Source organism: Macrobrachium nipponense, chromosome 20, assembly GCF_015104395.2.
Source record: "Macrobrachium nipponense isolate FS-2020 chromosome 20, ASM1510439v2, whole genome shotgun sequence".
Taxonomy (NCBI): Eukaryota; Metazoa; Arthropoda; class Malacostraca; order Decapoda; family Palaemonidae; genus Macrobrachium; species Macrobrachium nipponense.
In genome coordinates, this window is record NC_061089.1 from 57,085,414 (window position 1) to 57,110,532 (window position 25,119).

At 37.2% G+C, this 25,119-nt stretch overlaps 1 protein-coding gene across 1 annotated transcript in view; it reads right to left on the bottom strand.

The window, feature by feature from the left end:
• Positions 1–2,601: 2,601 nt before the first annotated feature.
• Positions 2,602–25,119, bottom strand: part of LOC135220299 (uncharacterized) — a 41,637-nt gene continuing 19,119 nt past the window's right edge. The window contains exons 4-6 of the mRNA XM_064257552.1: positions 14,109–14,250; positions 3,133–3,561; positions 2,602–3,050 (exon numbers count right to left, since the gene is read on the bottom strand). Of these exons, the coding sequence (XP_064113622.1) occupies positions 2,602–3,050; positions 3,133–3,561; positions 14,109–14,250 (1,020 nt within the window). The remainder of the gene's footprint in view (positions 3,051–3,132; positions 3,562–14,108; positions 14,251–25,119) is intronic.

Sequence of the window (25,119 nt, forward strand, 5' to 3'; positions counted from 1 at the left end):
CTGATGATAGAAATTCATTTCTCGATACAATGTGGTTCGGATCCCACAATAAGCTGTAGGTCCCGTTGCTAGGTGACCAATTGGTTCCTAGTTACGTAAAAATATCTAATCCGTCGGGCCATCCCTAGGAGAGCTGTTAATCAGCTCAGTGGTCTGGTAAAACTAAGATATACTTAACGCCTTTCAAACATTTTTACTGTCATTTTCCTTTTCAGTGCTGAATGACCCCATAGGTCCCAGCGCTTCGCCTTTGGGCTAAAATCTATATTCTATTCTATTCTATTGTGGAAGTTTTCTGCACAGTGGTTCATTCACAGATCAGCACTTTAGTCATGAATGTGGCAGTGACCATTATCTTGTTTATTCTCTTGAGACTATTCTTTCATAGGGGCAAGGACTTTATACTGTTACGTTCATTTATGCAAATGACACATTTCACGAGATAAAAGAAACTTTTTATTTATTATTCATGCATGTATTACCTCCGACAAAGAATATACTCGCATGAGTATGCATTATCATTCCAAACCCTACAGCTAGAATGCATATGACACCGGTTCCAAATGCAGCCACTTTAGGGAAGTGAGAGAGAGAGAGAGAGAGAGAGGAGAGAGAGAGAGAGAGAGAGAGAGAGAGAGAGAGAGAGAGAGAGAGAATATGTTTTTTTCCTCTTGATGTTTGGATTGAATCAGCATTCTTGCTCGAGTGTTGGGTGTGCATTGGTTATCTTATTGTGCTCAAGAGAGAATGCAAATAAAGGAAGGTGATAACGATGTATTTGAAAAGCATGAGAAGGCATATATGCGACTTCACCGTGTGTGAGCTTTTTCATATATATAATTTTACCTTTATTCCAGTCAAAGATATTGTGACAGCATTTTCCACACTCTGTAATTTTTTTTTTTTTTTTGTATTGTGGAAGGAACGGTCTAATTCCAAAGTAGCGAATATAGTGCAGTAGTGCAGAAACACTTGAAGGATTGGAATATGCAATCGTGCTTATTATGTAAATATTAATCATTTCTTTTCCACCACGTTTGTTTTTAACATTGTGATTGACATGCTTGGGGAAATTTTTTGGTCGTTTCCAATGTTTTCTAAAATTACTTTGTTGATTCTATAAGACGAAATGCAACTAAAAATTTAATATGCATGCATATTACGTTGTGACACGATATTAGCATTGAATATTTCGTTGCATGACAATAAAAAAAAGAGGTATGCATTTTTATTTTTCCTTTCAGTTGTAGATATAAACTATTTTCTTGTTTCTCTGGATTGCAAAATAAAGGGGGCTAAAATTATGTCCCCTCTTCAGTATTATATTAAAGGAAATGTGTAGTTGTCTTAAATAAGGAGCCAGTAAAAAAAAAAATGCTACAAAATTCCTTTTCCTATTCTTATCCTCATGGATCGTGTGCTTACATGGTAATCCATTTCATTTTAATTGTGTGCTTAAGTAGCCATGTTTTAATCAGCCACAAAATATTTCTAGCTTCCCCGAGTTGCATTGCAACTTTGAAGCAATAAAAATTTACTTGTTCTCATTGTTGCCAGATTTATATAGTTTATACATTTGTGTTTACTGTGGTAACTATTATGCTTGAATTTATTTTTGTAGTCCAAGATTTTTTTGCGAAAGCAATAACAAGTCTATCGATTCTGAATAAATCACGTGGATTTTCCATTTTAGTAGTTAAAATTATTTCTGTTGACTATTGCAATCGCATTGGGGCAACTTCTCTGGTCTACCAATAGACTCTTGTTGATTAACTCAGATATTCTTATTGCAGTAATCATTTTTAAGCTTTAAAAACACCGACACTTATGAATAATTCCTGTGACGAAATGGACGTTGAAAATACGAGCTTGGAGTTATCTGAATTAATTATAATCATATTTAGTTATCATCTGCATCACAGTCTTTTTCTTTTGCATTTAGTAAATAAAGTCTTTCGGTTTTAACTGAGCACTGGCTTCGGATTCAACCCCGAACTGTCAACAAGAGAATTTTGGAGTATTAATGAATTTCGTATGAATTGCCTTGTGACATGTTGCATATTGCAAGTTAATTAATAACCCCGTTACTGAATACCTCGCTGTCCCAGATAAGTAATATACCAGCATGGAGAAAGCGACCTTCAACTAAAGGTAATGAAGTCCTTTTGTTATGGACGTCTCTCTCTCTCTCTCTCTCTCTCTCTCTCTCTCTCTCTCTCTCTCTCTCTCTCATACATACGCACTCACACATTTCCCTCTCTCTCTCTCTGTCCCCTCTCTTTTACACACACACGCTCTCTCTCTCTCTCTCTCTCTCTCTCTCTCTCTCTCTCTCTCTCTCTCTCTCTCTCATTTCATGAATGTAGAAGATAAACATACTACTCACCCGACAGATGCTTAACCAAGAAAATCAGGTCAGAAACCTCTCCGTCTTCCCAACTGGGTCTAAGCATCGCCGAGCGATTTCTCTTGCTCAGGCGGTGATGCTTTGATCAAGCATCTACGGTAGTCACCTCTCGTGAGTTATTAGTCAACGTCAGGCGCGCATGCGCCCCCCGATTTGGGAGACGGTCCGAATATAGTTTTTTTTTTTTTTTTTCTTTATCGGCGCCGCTGACCTCCTCGAGGTTCAGTGATTGCGTCTGAGAAAAATGGGCGAAGCACCGGCAATAGTATGACCCCTTGGGGAGGATGAGGGGCGCCATGGGTGAGGATGAGGGCCGTGGGGGAGGATGAGGGCCCTGGGAGAGAATGATGGGTCCCTGTGGGAGGATGAGGTGGCCCTGGGGGAGGATGAGGGCCCTTGGAGAGGATGATGGGCCCCTGGGGGAGGATGAGGTGGCCCTGGAGGAGGAATAGGGGCCCCTGGGGGAGGATAAGGGACCCTGGGAGAGGATGAGGTGTCCCTGGGGGAGGATGAGGGATCTTTGGGGAGGATGAGGGGTTCTTGGGAGAGGATGAGGGGTCCCTTGGGGAGGATGAGGTACCCTTGGAGAGGATGAGGGGTTCCTGGGAGAGGATGAGGGGTCCCTGGGGGAGGATTAGGGACCCTGGGGGAGGATGAGGTGTCCCTGGGGGAGGATGAGGGGTCCCTTGGGGAGGATTAGGGGCCCCTTGGGTAGGATAAGGGACCCTGGGAGAGGATTATGTGTCTCTGGGGGATGATGAGGGACCCTTGGAGAGGATGAGGGGTCCCTGGGGGAGGATGAGGGACCCTGGGGGAGGATGGGGGCAACCTGGGAGAGGCTGAGGGGTCCCTGGGGGAGGATGAGGGACCCTTGGAGAGGATGAGCGGTCCCTGGGGGAGGATGAGGGACCCTTTTGGAGATGAGAGGCCCATGGGGTAGGATGAGGGGCCCCTGGGAAAGGATGAGGGGCCCCTAGGGGAGGATAAGGGACCGTGGGGGAGGATGAGGAACCCTGGGGGAGGACGAGGGACCAAGGGAGAGGATGAGGGTCCTTGAGGGAGGCTGAGGGACCCTGGGAGAGGATAAAGGACCTTTGGGGGAGGATGTGGGACTCTGGGGAAGAATGGGGGACCCTGTTGGAGGACGAAGGACCCTGCAGGAGGATGGGGGAGAGCGGGGGTTGCTAGCGAAAGGCTGGTGCCCGCCGAGAAGAAACAATGTCGCAGGTTCTTATGCTTTAATTATTCAGCATGATCTGGCATATTGCACGAGTTGCTAAGCAAGTGCAGAGTTGCCAGTAGTTGTCACGTGACTCATTTTTAATCGCCGCTGAAGCTCTCTTTGCTTTTGATCATTTTGCGGAATAAATAAAGTATATCATTTTCTTTTAATCCAAACAGCAGATCTTCGACAAATGCCTTACACTTTAGTCGCAGGTTACGAAGATAATTCCCGGATGCCATCCAAGGAAGCTGTCCGGCTTAATGCAGAGGATATGCAAATTTACTTTGATGTAATATCGATTTTTTTTGCGAGCGAAAGTTGATTATGGAGGTCCTCCTTTATAAAAAGAGGGTCGTAAACTTAGAAAGGCATTCGAGGCTCTTTGTATGATATTGCAAAAAAGAAAAAAGAATAATGAAAGCAATTTAACCGTGAGAAGAAGACGACTTAAATATGTTTTAAGAACGATCTTTAGCTTCTTTGAAAACCAGTTTTCTAAGAGGGACGGGTATAAAAGCAACAGATTGGTCTTCTCTTCACTAAAGATGGTATACACACCGTCAGCTGGATGACCCCGTGGATTCTAGACGCTTCAGAAAAATGAAGCATAATCCGTCAGAGACGAATTTCAACATGAAAATTTATTTAAATATTATACAGGTTTGGCCTTCAAATGCAAATCGCCTCTTTGATATTTACTAGATATGACGTTGGTGTCAGCTGTCTAGATTGGAAGTTTAAGTTTTCTGAAAGCCAAAAAAATCAGCCAAGGGGAAACCGTTTTGTGTGCATACTACATTGTGTATGCATACATACAAACATTTTCTGACATGGAAAACATTCACAATAGTAAATGGACGACCTGAGTTACCGTAGGTTTTATAATAGATTGCATCGAGTTGCAGGTGGAGGGGGGCAATCAACACCTTAGTAAGGTCCCCGTCGCAACTTCGGCAATAAAACTATGAGGTAAAAAAAAAAAAGATAGAGCCATCTCCCCCTTAGATTTTCCCTTCATATTTACTGAGTTATATTTATCTTTTCAATATTTTTTCAATCATTTCAATCATCAGAAAACAAGATATCTAACATTTCTTTCGTAGTAAACGTGTTCTTGTCAAGTTCAAGTGATCTGTTGACCAAACTGGTGTAAATAACATGCAATGAACTATGTTTATCAAATCAGTTTGTTAGTCTGCGTTTGCCAACATTTACTAGCCACGACTCTTTTTACACCCAAGAAACCTTAATGCACGCTGACCAGGTGTATTAAGTTTACGAAGCATAGGTCAACTCCTTTCAACAAATGTTACAAGAATCTTTTATTTTTTATTTTATTATTACTAATTTGCGTTTACCCTCTAGGTTTACGATACGGAAATTTTGAGTCTATCTATTTTTTATGAAGATACAGAACAAAGATTTACATATTCCAGACATTTCATTATAACTCTGTAACCGGATTCATATATGTATATTTTTTACGTCACCAGTAAAATTATGTTTGCACACGTTAGCAGGATGGCAGCCGTTAGTAAGCTCCTATAAAGTGGAGATGTTTATATTCGCATATTCCTATTTATATTAATACTATAACTGAAATGAACCTCGTAGAACAATAGACGAAATAGCATAGGATGGCTTTGTGACCCTTTCATTAACCTTAATTTGCGTAAAACCTCGTTTCATGCAACCGAAATTGAAATACATGACGAACCTTTCTCGTACGCATTGAAAGCAGCTATCAGACTGAATTATATATGTACGTATACCTCCTAGTATAATCAGTTGCAATAATTCTCTCGAAAATTTCTGGGCGAATCAACAGCGATCAAACAAGCTGAATTTCTTTTGACCGTTATGATGCACAGCGAAACAATGCCACGCCAGTGATGCTTTTATGCAGACTAAGCCCCAACAATCAAGACTAATTAAACTTGATGTTTATTAACGCTGAGCCCCGTTGCTTCTGCATTGTCCCTTTGTGAAGAAACAAGGAATAATTGAATAATATTCCTCTGCGTCTTTTGTCCGACCGATGCTGGCCGTGCTATTGTCTCGTGAATGATATAGACCTTGAATAGCGTATTGGTTTCAGGGTCTTCCAGGCCAGGAGAGAGAGAGAGAGAGAGAGAGAGAGAGAGAGAGAGAGAGAGAGAGAGAGAGAGAGAGACCATTTTGAAGAGTGACGGTCCTTTCCTTAACCTGTGACCTAGGTCCTTAATTGCTGGTGAACTTGTTGATCCCAAAACAAAAGGGTAAAAGCTGCAGAGTTCTTGAACTCGAAAGGTATCTTGTAGCCATAAGAATCAAGGTATAATTTGAAAGTATGATGTCTTAGAACGAGAGTAATGTAGTCGAGAGAGGATGGGAGATTTAGTTAGTTAGAAATTTACCTTTGTGTTTGTACGGATATTCAAGCATTATAGTCTTTGAAAAGGATCGTTCAGATTATAATTTTTTATTTGCTAAGACATCATTTACCTCTGAAATGACCCTGTTAGATCCATTTATAAGAAGTAATGCTTTCTAAATAATAGTTGGGGTAGAGTTTAAAATGTGTTATTTATATTTTTAAAGAAAGATATTACTGGCATCAAAGGAAATATCTCACAATTAAGTATCTTTTTCTTGAGCTTGTAATAAAAAGGGAAAGAGAAGTTTTTTGTGTGTGTTTGTTCATTAACCAGACAAAGATTGTTAAACGTTCATCTAAATAAAGCGAAGAAAAGCACAGAATAATTGTTACATTTTTGTTTGAAAATCGTATTCAGTAGAACAGAGATATGGATAGATTGATAATAAGATAAGCGAGTAGAATTATGTCTACGCAGATACAAGAATAGAACTGGAGAGAGAGAGAGAGAGAGAGAGAGAGAGATGAACCTGTCCTTGGGTCAAAACATGAACACAGACTTTTTTTTCTTACAGAAGCAGCTCAGGAAAGCTGTTAATTATGCAAATAGAAAAAAAACAAAACCGACGAATATTTCCAGAAGGCAAAATGGTTACGGGGTCAGAATTCAGTGTTGTTTAGGCTCCGTGTACCTCGTGCAAAGTACATCTCCGACTAGTTTTCAGGACATTTTTCGTTTTGTCATTTTTTTTTTTTTCATGTCATTTTTTCTAACTTTTTTTTCACTGTTCTGGAAAGCAGACCAGGACCTGAAACTGCGTGGAGATAAACCAAAATTTTCTCACTTTTTTTTATCATTTTAATAATTTTTACTATTTAATGATTTTTACTATTATTTTCTGTGGCTAAATTACCAATAAGAAAAATTAATTTCTTTGGTATTACTCCCTTTTATGTTATTTTTGTTTCAGGGGGATTTACAATTGCAAAGATGCGAGATACCGAATTATTATCGGAAATTATTCCCCTCTTTCTAACAATTGAATACTGGATAATTTATTACAATATCATTTTTAATTTCTAATATTTCAGCAAAGAAAGGAGAGCGATTAGAGAGGGAGAAAATATATTTGGCATGATCTGTTTGAAGAAAACTTGGTTCATTACAAATTTAGCTAGGACATCATGGAAGGAATATGTCATGATGTGATGTGTGTATGTGTCAGAAATAATAGTGTTTATAGGCAATTAAAGAAGCATACGTATATGTGACCAAAACTTATGCTTATTATTTAAAACAAGAGAATCCGGATAACCAACAGCCATCAATGACAAGCGTAGTAAAACTGTATTTTATACATGGAGGACGTTGGTCACTGCATTGTTATAAGTAAATCAGTCATTTATCTTCCACACAACAAAAACTCACTTTGGGTTATTTTTAAGCTTAACAGATATATCTGCTATTAAGCCTTTGCTTATACAAATCATAAGCAAATTTATGACATCACGTGTATATATATATATATTATATAAATAATAATATATGTATATATATATTAATAGATATATATTATATATATAGATATATGATAAATATATATATATATATATATATATATATATATATTATATATATATATATATATATAATCTATATATAATATAATACGTATATATATTATATATATATATAAATATATATATATATATATTATATGATATATATATATATTTATATATACATATATAATTATAATAATATAGATATATATATATATATATATATATATCTATATAATATATATATATATATATATATATATATATAGTATATATATATATATATGTGTGTGTGTGTGTGTGTGTGTGTGTGTGTGTGTGTGTGTGTGTGTGTGTGTGTGCGCGCGCGTGTGTAGTTTTTGAGTTGAAATAGCTTCATATTTTACTTAAAGTGTAATTGATGTGTGTTCTGGTACACATTAAGTGCTCTAGGGTTAGTCTTGGGCTCTTGTAATGTATTTTTATTTTATTAGTTTTGTTGGCTGCGAATGAATCTCATGTCAACAGTTGTTATCTAAGTTCCTAAGGCTGCTGTTTTGTTTAATCCATGATGATTCAGAACAGGGGCGAATACTTCTTGTTGCACGGAGTTGACAAGGGGAACTGCAAGCTTTGTTTGCATTCCAGCACTTTTGTACCCTACGGCCCCACAACGTTGCGCGTACATTTGCGGCGTAATGTACGGCGCAATGTACAGTGCTGGCTTTACGTCCGTCAGCCCGTGTCCTGTTTACCAGCTGTTCAAGGTCCACCGCGAAGATGCCCACGATCCACATACGTGGGCATACGCCGTCGTGATACGTGGATGTGTGACCCCAGCATCAGTGTGTTGTGAGGGCAACAGGACACGGAGTTTTGTTCTCACGGTCTGGTGCTCTGTTGCATAACCATTTGAGGACTTGATTCGTTACTGTATCCGGGTTATTAGTATAGTCCTCTTCTTATAAGTCTGCCTTAAAGTTCTCTCATCGTGTGATGTTATAATTATCTTTTCAAGTGAGGTTACATGCTCGCCTGGAACTTCTCTTTCTAGTGAGGTTGCTTGCAAGTCCTAAAATTATCTCTCCAAGTGAAATTAGAACGACACTTATTCCCCTCTTCAGGGGGAAGTTGCAGATTTCTTAGTTTCTTAGACTTCTCACTTGAAGCGAAGTTAGTTTCTTAGACTTCTCACTTGAAGCGAAGTTATAACCGCATTAGGACTTTGAGGCTTACTAATAACCCTCTTGAAGAGAAAGGAAAGGACGACGTGAAATTCTGAAGGGGAGACTTATAAGTGCCCACCTTCTCTATTTTCAGCCGTTTCAATGTACTTAAGATTTCCCAGAGATATTGTCGATAGTAGTTCAAGGTGGACTTTTTCCACTTTTCCTCCAGAGGAAAGGTTTAAGATGTACTGTTTACTTCTTGTTAATTGTGAGAAAGGTGCACTTATACCTGAACAGAGAAGTTGAATTTGTTCTTATAACTTCACTTGAAGAGAAGTTCAAGGTGCACTTATGGAATTCACGTAAAGAGAGAAATTAAGATCCTAATGTAGTTATGACTTCGCTTCAGGTGGGAAGTCTAAGGTGTACCTATAACTTCCCCCTATAACTTCACTTGGAAACAAGTTTAGGTTTTACAAGCAACCTCACTAGAAAGATAAGTTTCAGGCGTGCATGTAACCTCACTTGAAGAGATAATTATAACATCATCTGATGAGAGAACTATAAGGCAAACTTATGGCCTTACTTCATGAAACAATTTTAACAAGTACTTATAACCTCTCTCGAAGAGGACTTTAAGTTGTACTTATAACCTCTCTCTAAGAGGACTCTAAGGCATGCTTATAAACTCGATTAAAGAGACCTTTAAGGCGTACTTATAACCTCCCTCGAAGAGGACATTACGGGGTACTTACAACCTCTCTCATAGAGGACTTTAAGGCGTACTTATAGCCTCTCTTGAAGAGAACTTTAAGGCGTACTTATAACCCTCTTGAAGAGGTCTTTAAGGCGTACTTATAACCCTCTTGAAAAGGCGAACCCTCTTAAGAGGACTTTAAAGCGTACTTATAACTCTTTTGAAGAGAACTTTAAGGAGACCTTATAACCCTCTTGAAGAGGACTTTAAGGCGACCTTATAACCCTCTTGAAGAGGACTTTAAGGCGTACTTATAACCCTCTTGAAGAGGACTTTAAGGCGTACTTATAACCCTCTTGAAGAGGACTTTAAAGGCGTACTTATAACCCTCTTGAAGAGGACTTTAAGGCGACCTTATAACCCTCTTGAAGAGGACTTTAAGGCGTACTTATAACCCTCTTGAAGAGGACTTTAAGGCGTACTTATAACCCTCTTGAGGAAGGCGGTACTTATAACCCTCTTGAAGAGGACTTTAAGGCGTACTTATAACCCTCTTGAAGAGGACTTTAAGGCGTACTTATAACCCTCTTGAAGAGGACTTTAAGGCGTACTTATAACCCTCTCCCGAAGAAAACTTCAAGGCGCGCTTATAATCTCGCATGAAGTGGGAATTTTAAGGCATATCTATAACCTAACTTCAAGAAAGAATTCAAGACTTATTTATAAATTCGCTTGAAGAGACCATTTTATTACGCCACCTGAAGAGAGAAGTTTTAAGGCGAAGTTATAAGGCGTATTTACAACTCCACTTCATGAGAGAATTTTGCTACTTCCAAAGCAGTTCTTCATGCTCCCCGGTTCCCTGGTCGTTAATAACGATGAAAAAAAGGATTTTGATACGAAACATTTTCTTGTGGCACTTCTAATAACTCGAACACTCTGCAAACACATTTTAACCGCAACAACAGTAATCATGGTGACTTAGAACTGCCACGTTAATAAGGCGTACTTGCAATTTTTCATGTCCAAACTGCTAATTAACTGAACTAACGAGTTTTCAGTAATAACTGCGAAATACGTGGAGAGAGAGAGAGAGAGAGAGAGAGAGAGAGAGAGAGAGAGAGAAGTAAGATGTTTGGAATAATACCGCGTACAATTTTCCATTTAATAATAATAATAATAATAATAATAATAATAATAATAATAATAATAATAATAATAATAATAATAATAATCTATATTTCAGCTCAGGATAATATAAAGAGATAGGCAAGGTATGTACAGACTTTATTTACACTGGGTAAAAATGATTATGATGATAAAACGGTTACACCCAGACAATTACTACTACTACTACTAATAATAATAATAATAATAATAATAATAATAATAATAATAATAATAATAATAAGTACAAAGCCACTTATTAACTATATATTCTCCTTCCGTAATAAAATTCAAGAAGAGGATAATGTGAAGTTATTCCTTTTCCTTCCCTTCTTTTGCTCACAGTCCCCCACCGCGCAGGCCGTCCGCCCCCGCCCCCCTCTCAAAAAAAAAAAAAAAAAAAAAAGACGGCGAATTGAATAAAATAAGAAAAAAGTCTAGAAGTCGTTAGTGAAGCCTCCTGGCATCCTTTACCTTCCCCGCCCTTCGAAAGCATGTGTCGGACGCTCTCACTGAAACTCCACCGGAAATAGAAAAAATAATAATGATAATAATAATAAAAAGATTAATGAAGTGATAAAGGGAATGTAACGTAAAAAAAAGCCTGCCTTGGTCTCAGTCTAGTAAGGACAAACTTCCAAGTCGCTGTTGGAAGCACAGGTCATTATTCATGTTTTTGCTGACTCTGTAGTGGGTTCTGTTACAGCATACGGTCCGTTGGGAAAGAGAGAGAGAGAGAGTTCCTCCTGTTTTTATCCTCTTTTTCCGTATGTGTTTTGTAGTCTTTCTCTTTCTCACGCTTGATGAATGCGTTGCCTTCAATAATGCAGCAGGAAAGAGGCAGATCCAGTTTAGATAAAACACAAAGACCAACTATTATCTGTCGTTCTTTTCTGTTTTAACACTGAAATTAATACTTGTCTTCAATAACAGAAAAGTAAAAAATGGCCGAAGATTCTTCGACGCAATCGTGTTTTCTGTACAGCCGCTACATTGTATAATCAAGACCACAGAAAGAGAGCTCTATTTTCAGTGTAATGGTGTATGAGCCGCAGCCCATTAAGCTTTAATCCCTGGCAGGTGGTGGCATGGATTATATCGTTGCCAGAAGCACGATTATGTCTAAATTTAACTTTAAAGAATGTAAAAACTACCGAGCCTAGAGGGTTGCGATTTGGTATGTTTGATGATTGGAGAATGGACGATCAACATACCAATTTGCAGCCTTCTAGCCTCAGTAGTTTTTTAAGATCTGAGGGCGGACAGAAAAATATGAGGACGGACAAACAAGTAGCCATCTCAATAGTTTCCTTTTACAGAAAACTGAAAAGGAAAAATTAAAAGTACATTGAATGTTTCGTACAACATGAAAATATATTAACGTTTCTCTTTCTTCATTTTTTCCAAGCACATTACCCTCCCTCTTTTTCATAAATGTTTTACGATTAAAGGAGAAAAATAAATAATGCCGATTCGAAGAAAGGATTCTTCATAACCATCTCAGAAGCTTCAAAGGACGCCACGTCCTTTGGGCAAACAACGACCGAATAAGGAAAAAGGGAAACGTTTTCAAAAGACAGAAAGGAAGAAAAGGACCTTTTGGAGTCCTGCCAGCAGGCCATTCTCTCTCTCTCTCTCTCTCTCTCTCTCTCTCTCTCTCTCCAGAGATTTCGAAATGTATGCAGAATCACGGGAGAAATCTGCCATTACACATAACTCTTGTGTTTATAAAGAAAGAATCACACGTTTACTCTCGTCACCCAGGAGTGACAACTGACGGTGTTATTTCTACGGTTATTTAATATTCTCTCTCTTTATTATTCCTCCGGGATGACTTTCATTATTCACGTTTTATCAAAAGATCCTCCGGTCAAATAATATCCCTTGATGGCAGCGGAGATATGTTATTTTTTCCTTTTCGTTTTACGGAGATTTCTTCCTCACTTTCTACCTTTTTTCAAACATTTTTGCAGTGTAATGAAGATGTAAGGTATCCCTTGTGCAGGTTTTATACGTAATTTATTTCTTTACGCATTGTCATGTGCGTGTATATCCAGCGCATGCATGTTTGAGTTTATGTACTATGTTAATAACTATCTACCAGTTTATGACAAGCCTATACCAAGACAAGACACACACAACAGGCACATACATCATACATACATGTATGTATTTATATAGTACATATGTATGTATGTATATATATATCTATCGGTAGTAGATAAATAGACAGTAGGTATATGCGCCTTAGCAAACAAACATACTGAATTGCTTTTACCAAAAAATACGTCCTCGTTTGTGCAAGCGTACGTAATCGTCACCTTTGAAGAGAGCGTCCGCTAAAAGCCAGTAAAATCCTCCCGCGCCCATGTTCTTGGTGGTATCTCCAATGGCTTTTATATTTCTTTCTGCATTTTTTTATGGGCTGCTGGTCTTTATGTGCGTTTGAACATGGTCGAACAAATCTGACTTTTATCTGTTTCTTTTTTATTCTTCCCTTCGACTAACACATGTTTTCCGAGATTATTTACATATTTGCGTATGTTTATGTGGCCGTGGTAGTTATATATACATGACTTCAGCTGTTCTTCAAGGTTTTTTTTTTTTTTTTTTTTTTTTTTACATTGTCTCGCATACAGGCAGCGGTGGGTATATTCGTCTTACCAAAATCTTAAATGATTAGTGAAATTCGCACATACGGAAAAATGAAAATCCAACACGTTGCAAGACATTTTGGACCTGTGCAAATTTTGACGAAGGACTGGACTAATAGTCTGCTTGCTCATGTTTCTATTATTAATATTATTATTATTAATATTATTATTATTATTATTATTATTATTATTATTATTATTATTATTATTATTATTATTATTATTATTATTATTATTTGTTGACGAAACTCTGACTTTCATGATCCCCTTTCTTACGTGCAAGAAGAGAATTATGGTACTTACAGTAACTGTCATTAGCTTGGTTTCTATACAGACGAAGTATATTAAGCTTCATATTGAAGGAAACCAGTCTAAACAAACATTACGTATAAACGATTAAAAGCATCTGTTTCCACTTCAGTCTCTCTCTCTCTCTCTCTCTCTCTCTCTCTCTCTCTCTCTCTCTCTCTCTCTCTCTCTTGTTTTTGTTTTAACAGCAACAAGGAACTTCAAAAACAGAGACGAGAAAAATAATAAACAGGGCCTTGGGAAGCGTTGGCAATGCGTTATCCTAATAGCAGAGGCTAAAATGCAGTTGAGAGAGAGAGAGAGAGAGAGAGAGAAATTTGCACTGGGGAATTTAGTGTGAATAGAAATAAAATAAAGAATAGTAAAAAGAAATCGTTGATGTTCATATTAACCCCGTAAAAATGCCTTCGTGAGATAAGGTTGTAGGAGCGTACTCCTTAATGGTAGAGGGTCCGAAGAGTAGGATGCCCTGATCTCTCTTATCGGAAGCCCATCGTGTTTCGAAAGACCATTACCCCTGATGCCCCGATGCGCGTTTTAGGCGTTACGGTTCCCCGCGAATGACTTCCCCGAAGTCCTCACGAGACCCGCATTCAGTGACGTCACAGAGGGGGATCCTCTCTTCGAGGTTGTACTGAGCAACAAAAGTTCTCCAATATGGCGGGCGATGGGCATTCACCCACGCCCGGGCCTTGTTCGCACCCACGTACCTATCCTCCACGCCCTGTCATAAAAGACGCCCTTAAGGACTCCTCATCCTTGTTGAATAGTGTTAATTGCCGTGCCCTGCTAGGAGGGAATCGTCACTCCATAAACACTAAACTAGCGCACGCAAATATTGCTGGATGCATTTTAGAGGTAGTCTCTCTCTCTCTCTCTCTCTCTCTCTCTCTCTCTCTCTTGAATTCACGAGGGCGCTTAAGACAACACCTAGCGTCTCTCTCTTTCTCTCTCTCTCTCTCTCTCTCTCTCTCTCCCTCTCCCTTTTAAATTTATGAAGGTGTTTCATCCGCAATCTATTCTCTCTCCGTCTCTCTCTCTCTCTCTTTCTCTCTCTCTCTTTTAAATTTATGAAATTTATGATGGTGCTTCATCCGCAATCTTTCCGCTCTCTCTCTCTCTCTCTCTCTCTCTCTCTCCTCTTAAATTTATGAAGGTGCTTCATCCGCAATCTATTCTCTCTCTCTCTCGTAGTAGCCATCTTGCTTGGTGAGACGTACCCGCGTGAAGTCAGATTAATCAACAGATATCACAAGTTTAACATACGACTAGAATTTGAGAAATATCTAGAAGTGTTCGTGAACTATCGGTGATAAGATTAGTGTGAAAATAGTAGGATAAAGCGTCTTCTAAGTTAGTTTATCAAGTGTAATACTATAAATCAGAACAAGATGGCAGTAAGTTCCAACTGCGGGAAGAGGTGGCGTAATTTGGCGTGTTTAGCAGATTCGCAATACGATGAGGTAGCAGGAAGGGAACTGGCATTTCTCATCTATGAAATCAGCAACAGTCCTAACCAAAAAGATACAAAAGCATTCATAGATATATTAGAAGGATATAATCCTTCAAACTGGAACAAATCTAATGAAAACATCTTGAAAATAATTGAAGAAGTTCCAAATAAAATCCAAGTGGTCAAGAGACTCATAAAGAAAATATACATAAACCAACATATTCCGACAAAGAAAATGAATAAGGTGAATCTTGTGAATATCCTAATTGATGCATTAGGAAAAAGAATGCCAAAAGCATGCAAACTGTGTAAGGTTTGGTATAGCATAGTCAATCCACAAAACCTAATCAGAAAATGTGCTGCATGCAACATTCCGACCCATCCACAGTGTGCTGAGGTAATACAAGATTTGAGAAAAGATACAAGAATTTTTGTTCAACATGTCTATCATGGATAGACAATGTTATTAAATCAAGATTGAATGTACAAATAGTTGAGGATGAAGAAGAAGAAGAGGAAGAGAAGAAGAAGAAGAAAAAGAAGAAGAGGAAAACGGAAGAGAAGTAAACAAAAATGAAATGACAGAAAAAAATAAGGAAAACAAAGAACAAGATAAAAGTATGGATGCAGAGATACTCATTGATACTACATATGAGGCAATAAAGCAGCATACCTACGAAGAAATAAATTACGATATGACAACAGAAAAGCAAATCCCGAAGAGGCTCTACCCAGATCTACACAATGACGGGAAGAGGAAAAAATAGACAAGAAAGACAAAATCTGCAACCTTTTGAAAAGAGGGAATTGCAGATTTGGAGAAAGATGTTACTACAAACATCCTAAGATATGTCAAAACTATGAAATATATGGTAAATGTGCATACTTAGATGGATATGGGGATGATTGCAGAGATCTGCATCCAAAAATATGTAAAAACCTAAAAGAAGGAAAAGGATGTAAGTTCGACAAAAAAATGCAAATATATGCACCCTGTAGCCATGAATCATAATCAAATAAATAACCAACCAAGTAATAAAATCCAAAATAAGAAAGAAACAAACAAATAAAGAGAGAAATCAAGAATATCAGGTAAAAGAGAAAAGCAAACCACCAATGAGATATGCAGAGGTGTCAGCAAAAAATTTCAAAGCATCAGCTCCGAAATTCTACTCAAGAGATAATAACTGTATTTATTATGCAAGAGGATATTGCAGAAACGGAGAAAATTGCAGATTCAGACACAAAATGAATAATTATGATGAAGGAAGATCAAATATTATGGAAAAGTTGGATTTTTTAATGTCAGAATTTCTGGAAATGAAAAAAAGAACAACATACCAGAACAGGAAAGAGACATGGGAAAATCCTTATTACTACCATTATTAAATGAAGGAGAAAACACGCAAACCATCATAGTGATGAATGCGCAGGGTTTAGTTACGAGTAACTCAAAAAGAAAAATAGAGTACTTAGAAGAACTAACCCAAAATGAAAAGAAAATAGATATAATGAATATAAGTGAAACCTGGTATTCCAAGAGACTGGGAATGATGATCAAATAAAAGGGTTCCAAACTTATAGATCAGATAGAAAAAATAGGAATCAAGGGGAACCGCAATATATGGGAAAGACAAAAAACAAGGAAAAATATATGAGAAATATAGTAACTCAGAATGTGAACTAATAGCGGTAGAATTTGAATCTGAAAAATTGATGAACATAGTAATATATAGACCTCCTAATACTAAAGAGTTTGACTTAATAATTGAAAAATTGGATGATATATGTAGAAATCACAAGGACTGGACTATTCTCCTATCTGGTGACTTCAACTTTCCTTTCGTAGAATGGAAAGAACGAATAGGAGATTGTGGTTGTACTTATACATATAAAAAAGAGAGTAATAGTAGTGCAGAAGATAAGAGGCAATTTGAAAAGCTATTAGATATGCTACTAGAATACAACATTCAACAAATAAATCACCTGCCAACAAGAAAGGAAAATACTTTAGACCTAGTATTTGTGAACGAGATGAATTATGTTAAAGAAATAATAGTTTATAATGCGAGTATTTCAGACCATAATGTCATAGAATTAACAGTTCATTCCAAAGCAAGTGAAAATAGAGATAAGCAAGAAATGAAAAAGTGGGAAGGATATGGAAAATACAACTTCTACAGTAAAAATATAAAATGGTCAGAAATTAATGAAGAATTAAACAAAGATTGGGATAACATTTTCGTAAGTGATGACATAAGGGTAAATACGGAGATATTATATAAAATATTGGAGAAAATAGTGGAAAAATATATACCGAAGAAGAAAAGTAAACATCATTCATGCATACCAAGAGACAGAAGGATCTTGTTCCAGAAAATCAGAAAGTGGAAAAAAGGTCTTGCAAAAGAAAAAAATGCATGGAAAGTTATAGAACTAAAAAGTAAGATAGAAAATGCAGAACAAAAGATTATACAATCAAAAGAAAATGAAAAACGGGACTTGGAAGAAAAAACCCTATTAAATATCAAGCAAAACCCCAAACTATTATACTCATATGCGAAGAAGATGAATAAAAGAAGAATAGAAATAGGCCCTCTGAGAATTGAAGGGAGATTAACGAATGAAAAAAAAGGAAATTTGCAACATACTGGCAGAACGATATAAGAGAGAATTCACCCCTAGAATAGATAATGAAGATAATGATATAGAAGTAAGGAAGAAAATAGTGAATATTTAGCTGACATAGAAATTAATGAAGCTGATATTGTGCAGGCAATTAATGAAATTAAAAATGGAGCTGCTGCAGGGCCGGATGGAGTCCCTGCTATTTTGTTAAAGAAAGTAGTTCATTCTATCGCAAAGCCACTTGCAATATTATTAAGACAAAGTGTAGATACAGGCAAGATTTATGATGAGCACAAATTAGCATATATCACCCCTACTTTCAAAAGTGGATCAAGACTAGAGGCAAGTAATTATAGGCCTGTGAGTCTAACATCACATATTATGAAAGTGTATGAAAGGGTAATGAAGAAAAATATTATGAAACTTATTTAATAAAAAATAATTTGTTTAATATAGGACACACGGTTTCGTACCCGGAAAAAGTACACAAACCCAACTGTTAGTCCACCGTGAGAACATATTCAAAAATATGAAAAGCGGAAATGAAACAGATGTGGTTTATCTAGACTTTGCAAAAGCTTTTGACAAAGTAGACCATAATATATTAACAAAGAAAATTAGAAAACACAATATCGTAGATAAAGTAGGAAGATGGTTAAAAGAATTTTTACACAACAGAAAACAGATAGTTATTGCAAACGATGAGAAATCGGATGAAACCAAGGTAATATCCGGTGTGCCACAAGGTACGGTGCTAGCTGCAATATTGTTTGTTATTATGATTGAAGACATAGACAGTAATGTTAAGGATTCGGTAGTGAGTAGTTTCGCTGATGACACAAGAATAAGTAGAGAAATTACTTGTGATGAAGATAGGAACGCTCTACAAAGAGACCTTAACAAAGTATATGATTGGGCAGAGGTAAATAGGATGGTATTTAACTCTGATAAATTTGAATCAATAAATTATGGAGACAGAGAAGGAAAGCTATATGCATATAGGGGACCTAATAATGAGACAATCACAAATAAGGAAGCAGTTAAAGACCTTGGTGTGATGATGAATAGGAACATGTTATGCAATGATCAAATAGCAATTCTGTTGGCAAAATGTAAAGCAAAAATGGGAATGTTGTTACGGCACTTCAAAACAAGAAAAGCTGAACACATGATTATGCTTTATAAAACATATGTTCGTAGTCCACTTGAATATTGCAATATGATATGGTACCCACACTATCAAAAGGATATTGCACAAATAGAGAGTGTACAAAGGTCCTTTACAGCTAGAATAGAAGAAGTTAAGGACCTAGACTACTGGGAAAGACTACAATCCTTAAAATTATGTAGTCTAGAAAGGAGAAGAGAACGCTACATGATAATTCAGGCATGGAAACAGATAGAAGGAATAACAGAAAATATCATGGAACTAAAAATATCAGAAAGAGCAAGCAGAGGTAGATTAATAGTGCCCAAAACTATACCAGGAAAAATAAGGAAAGCACACAGGACATTAATCCACTACGCACCAGCATCGATAATGCAGCGTCTATTCAATGCGTTGCCAGCTCATCTGAGGAATATATCAGGAGTGAGCGTAGATGTGTTTAAGAATAAGCTCGACAAATATCTAAACTGCATCCCAGACCATCCAAGATTGGAAGATGCAAAATATACCGGAAGATGTACTAGCAACTCTCTGGTAGACATTAGAGGCGCCTCACACTGAGGGACCTGGGGCAACCCGAACGAACTGTAAGGTCTGTAAGGTAAGGTCTCTCTCTCTCTCTCTCTCTCTCTCTCTCTCTCTCTCTCTTTTAAATTTATTAAGGTGCTTCATCCGCAGTCTCTCTCTCTCTCTCTCTCTCTCTCTCTCTCTCTCTCTCTCTCTCTCTCTCTCTCTCTCTCTTAAATTTATGAAGGTGCTTCATCCGCAATCTATTCTCTCTCTCTCTCTCTCTCTCTCTCTCTCTCTCTCTCTCTCTCTCTCTCTTAAATTTATGAAGGTGATTCATCCGCAATCTATTCTCTCTCTCTCTCTCTCTCTCTCTCTCTCTCTCTCTCTCTCTCGGTCTCTCTCTTAAATTTATGAAGGTGCTTCATCCACAATCTATTCTCTCTCTCTCTCTCTCTCTCTCTCTCTCTGGAATTTATGAAGGCGCTTCAGGCTTAACGTAGCTTCACTTTCTTTTGTTTTTAAATGCCGGAGAAGAAAAATACTTATAAATTAACGCGAGGACACCACAAACACGGACACTTTTCGCTGCAAGGATTACCATCGACTAATTGACCCGACGTATACAGAACTGGCGCCACAGCTTCTAAGAACCAAGGTCACCGAACCAAGGTCACCACCGACGACGCTCCTATACATTCACCACCCTCCTCCCACGCGTCGTCGTCTTTGGCATTCTCGGGACCTAGTCGTCCATCTAATAAGTGTTGCTCATCGCAGCAGATCGTGTGTGACAGAAACATAAGATTGGCCGAAGCGGCTAATGAGGGAACAAGGTCCCCAACCAGCGGGGTGTCAGCCAGATGACAATCGCGATTACATTCCGAAAGAAATGTTATATGACATCGCGTGTGTGTGTGTGTGTGTGTGAAAGCGGTTTGAACGCGCGGCCGTTTGCATAATATGCCCAGGCGTGTGTACAAACACAAATTAACGTTTACGGGTGCTTGTCAGTAGTGTATTCTTAAAATTGCGTACAAGCATGAGTAGATGCGAAGAACACACACACACACACACGCAGACAGAGATATATATATATATATTATATATATATATATATATATATATATATATATATAGATATATATTAATAATATATATATATATCTGTGTGTGTGTGCGTGTAAGGATATATATCTGTATCTATCTATCTGTTATATATATATATATATATATATATATATATATATATATATATATATATATAATATATATATATATATTATATATATATATATATATATATATATATATCATATATATATATATATATATATATATATATATATATATATATATACGTATATATAATATGTGCGGGTTCAAGCTCCTCACCACAAGAGATATAAGATTATTTAAAAAGATTCAATTCATTTTATCTTCATGAGAAAGGTTTACTTTCGGCAATAAAATCATCATTGTCGCAGATCCAAGAGTATATTATTATTTACTAATGACAAAGGTGCATATAAAGAATTTCTGAATGTTAACAGGATAATGAAAACATTTGACTAAGCTCGTAGGCCAGTCTGACGGTAGTATATGGTAACTGGTAACAGTTACCATATACTACCGTAGCTGGTGGAGAAAGAAAAAAAAGAGAGAGAGACGTCCCACCGACAGTATATGAACAGTAGCCAGTCGAGGAAGCAACTACTTACTGACAGAACATAAACCGCTAAAATAATGAAAATAATTTGACAATCGTACCAGAAGATTTTATCCGGTTAGTGCCGTGAGTGCACCTCACGTGGTGTCCTGTAGGCATTACTGCAGGGTCTTTGCCACATCCATTTGGCCCCTAGCTGCAACCCCTTTCATTACTTTCAATGTACCTCGGTTCATATTCTCTTTATTCCGCGTCTCTTTCCACTCTCTCCTAACAATTGTTTCATAGTGCAACTGCTTTGAGGTTTTCCTCCTGGTACACCTATCAAATTTTCTTACTGTTAGTTTCCGTTTCAGCGCTGAATGACCTCATAGGTTCCAGCGCTTGGCCTTTGTCCTAAATCCATATTCTATCTATTTATCTATCAGAAAATTTTATCCAGCTTTGTCAATGAAGGGTTTTGAACAATAGGTACACCAGTTCAGACAGTGACTTAAAAAAAAAAACCAGTAAAGCAGAAAATGATATGCACGAAGTAAATTATTGCTCTGCTACAAATAAGCATTAAGGAGTGAACCAAGCGATAAGGCGTAACTACATGCAAAAAAGAGGCTTATCTTGTATCTTCCGGATGAAAGCAAGATTAACATTAGCGGCGGCTCCTAACACTCTTAAAAAAACCTGTGCTACTGGGTCTCTCTCTAATTTTCTAATGTGTGCATATTGCCACTAGTCTATATTATATATGTATATATGTGTGTGTGTGTGTTTGTTTATACTATATATATATATATATATATATATATATATATATATATATATATATGTATATATATACATACACACATACACACACACACACACACACACACACACACACACACACACATATATATATATATATATATATATATATATATATATATATATATATATATATATATATACAGAGAGAGAGAGAGAGAGAGAGAGAGAGAGAGATGATAAAAATACTTATTCCCATCTGGCTATACCAACGCGCATGTTGAGATTATATTTGTGCTACACACAGTTCACGTATGTGCGCTAAAGTATGAGCGTGTGCTGAATGGCTAAGGTGAGCTGTAGCTTTCAAAACAAAGGAACTTCGTTCCCGAAAGTCTCCTGGATAGAAAAATAAAAGCAAAGTAAAAGCTTAGCGTCGAAATTCCTCTTTGTTTTGGCTTTCATCATTGTTATCTTAATTACGATCGCCATCGCTCAAGAGGAGCTTTTCTGCGCGCTTCTAATGTAGCCTTCCCTTCGAAGGGGGGTTGCTTGGGATGGGGGAGGTGGAGGAGGGGGAGATAAAAGCGAAAAGGCGATCAATTTATAGGCAATTAATTTCTGCCGTATCGTCACACCTTCGTAAACTCCCAACACTGGAGAGGCAGGCCAATCAAGTCAAGATTAATAGCCGATAGATGCGGACGCCGGAGAAGACATGATATATCGGAATATCCAATGTTTTGCAGTTATCGACACCGCCCACTTTTACAATGGGTTCAACCCCGGATTTAAATCATGCGTGGCACCCGTGCGAGGGACGCTGACCGCTCCGGAGATAAGGACTTTTGAGACTGGTGTACTCTTTTTTTTTTTTTTTTTTTTCAGTTATTATTATTATTATTATTATTATTATTATTATTATTATTATTATTATTATTATATTTTTTCTTCTTCTTCTTCGAACTTTGAGACGTGTCTCTCAGTCGTTACTATTGTTGGTAAGTTTATTTATATCGTGAAGCGTACTCATTTTCCAAAGGCAGTGAAAATGACGTTGCTACCCTGGATTGCATTTTAACTTCCAGTCATTTTGGTATAGCTTATGAAAAAGAGTCTGTAAATTCCTGCCCTTGGTCGAAATATGTCAGGATAAAATATTAAATAATGAAAATAGAGTAAAAAGCTAACAACAACGAGTGACAGTTCAAATTATTCATACTTTAAAACGCACTTATATCCAGTTTCGATGAACGATGTCTTTTCGTCGCTAGTTAACATAAGATTGTCAATCATTTTTTAAGACTTATGAAAGGGAGTCGTTAAATCCTTGCCCCCGGTGAAAATATGTAAGGATGACATGTAGGATAAAAGAATGATTATAAATAAATAAAACGAACGATGAACATAGTCGTTGCGTCGCTAGTTAACATAAGATTATCATTCATCTTTTAAAGCATAATAAAGAGCAGCTTTAAGTTAAATCCTCCCCTTGGGTGGAAATAAGTAAGGATAAAATGTAGGATAAAGCAGGATAAAAAATAAATAAAATAAATAAGTAAAACGAGCAAAATCACAGACGAAAAGAAAAAAATTACCCTCCCTAAGCGAAGTCTCGCGCTCCAAGCTTTATCATCTCCTCAGAAAGACCCATTTAAAGTATTAAGGAGAAGAGAACTTGATGAGGATTGCCTTCCTCGGCAGTCAATAGGTATCGAAATGGGGGCAGTGGGGTGGTGGGTGGGGGACGGTCGATAGATCCCGCTCCCGGTGTTTGTTTACATTTAAGCGGGCGTTCGACGGGGCGTGACTCAGACCTGCTCGACGGAGCTGTAAATGAACCTGGATGCCGTGTTTTTATTTTGGTGTGACATTGCGAATATCCAAAATGAAAATATATTAAGCATTATTTTTACAATGTATGCAACTAGTCAGTTCAACAGAATGAAAATATTGTAAACGTTATTTTTACCATGTATACAAGTGTTCAACTATACTTTCACGTTGATTAGGATCCTCCTTATCATTCAGTTTCGTTTGGTAATGTGAAGTTCATGACTGATAATATTTGCATATATAAATAGTAATGTTTTCGTACAGAATATTTAACAAGCATATAAGTCTGGTAGTTTGAGGAAGTTAATCTTGCATAGTTTTCTAGATGTACAATACTTTTATATGAAATTAACATGAACGTAATATTTAGACAGTATTTCCTATTGTTTTACATACTAGGAAGTATGACGTATTTCTGTATTAAATGTTAGCTTGAATTCTTAATGAACTAATGACTCTTTGTATACTGGCGGTAAAATCGTTTTAATATTAATAAATCATAAATCATGATACATTTATTCCCGTGTAACCAAAAAGATGTTATGCCGAACCCTTCCATGTTATTTGAATTTCCTAAGAGGCTGTGTTTTATTTTGAAAAAGGCTTAAAAGATACGCTGCCTTTATTTAAAAACACAGCAAGCCATTGTTCGAATGGAAAATGAAAAAAATGAAATAATTTTCAGGCCACGGATAAAAGGAAGCTGAAATCTTCTTGAACTATGGAATTTTTAGTGTTAAAGAGCACATTAAATATCTTACATTCATGTACAGGGATACTAATGGTAGACGACGTTAAAAATTATAAATAGGAGCACGAGCTTTTGCCCATTCTTTAATAACAACAAGGCATGACTCGACCTCCAGCTTAATCGGGGCCCGTGCTGAAATGTACGGTCAAATAGAGCGTTGTTTCGCCAAAGAAAATTAAAATAAATACGCTACATTTTATTAGAAATAATTTTTCTGTACTGTTAAACATGCACATTATTTTTTAACATTTTCATTCTAATAAATAAATCATAAATATCCTATCCTGAAATTCCCGTATCTTTGACTCAACGCGAAACACATTTTCAAATCTTTTTAGACTTTCCCATAGGGCTTTCCAGCCCCCCACCCCACCACAGCAACAACAACAACAACAACAGCAGCAAAGTAATTTGTAGTTTGCTCCCCGAGTAAGCGAAAATTCGCTTATGCATACAAACTGCACGAATACAAACACGAGCATAGAACATGAAAACCTACACGCAAGCTGTGCATGCGCACGAGAAGTTACACACACAAAATAAACGCACACACATATGCACGTACATATATATATATGCACACTCACACAAGAGGGCTTTCAAAACTTACACAGATAACAGTTTCATTGAGGCCTGACTGAAACAGCGGAGGGAGAGGCAACTTCGCAGATAAACGTCATACAAAGCCGTACTTGTTTGTTTCCAAATCCGGCAAACTTTGAATTGACCTGTCAGGAAGACAGGTGGGAGGAGGAGGAGGAGGAGGAAGAAGAGGAAGAGGAGGAGGAAAAAGAGGAGGAGGAGGGGGAAGAAGAGGAAGAGGAAGAGGAGGAGGAG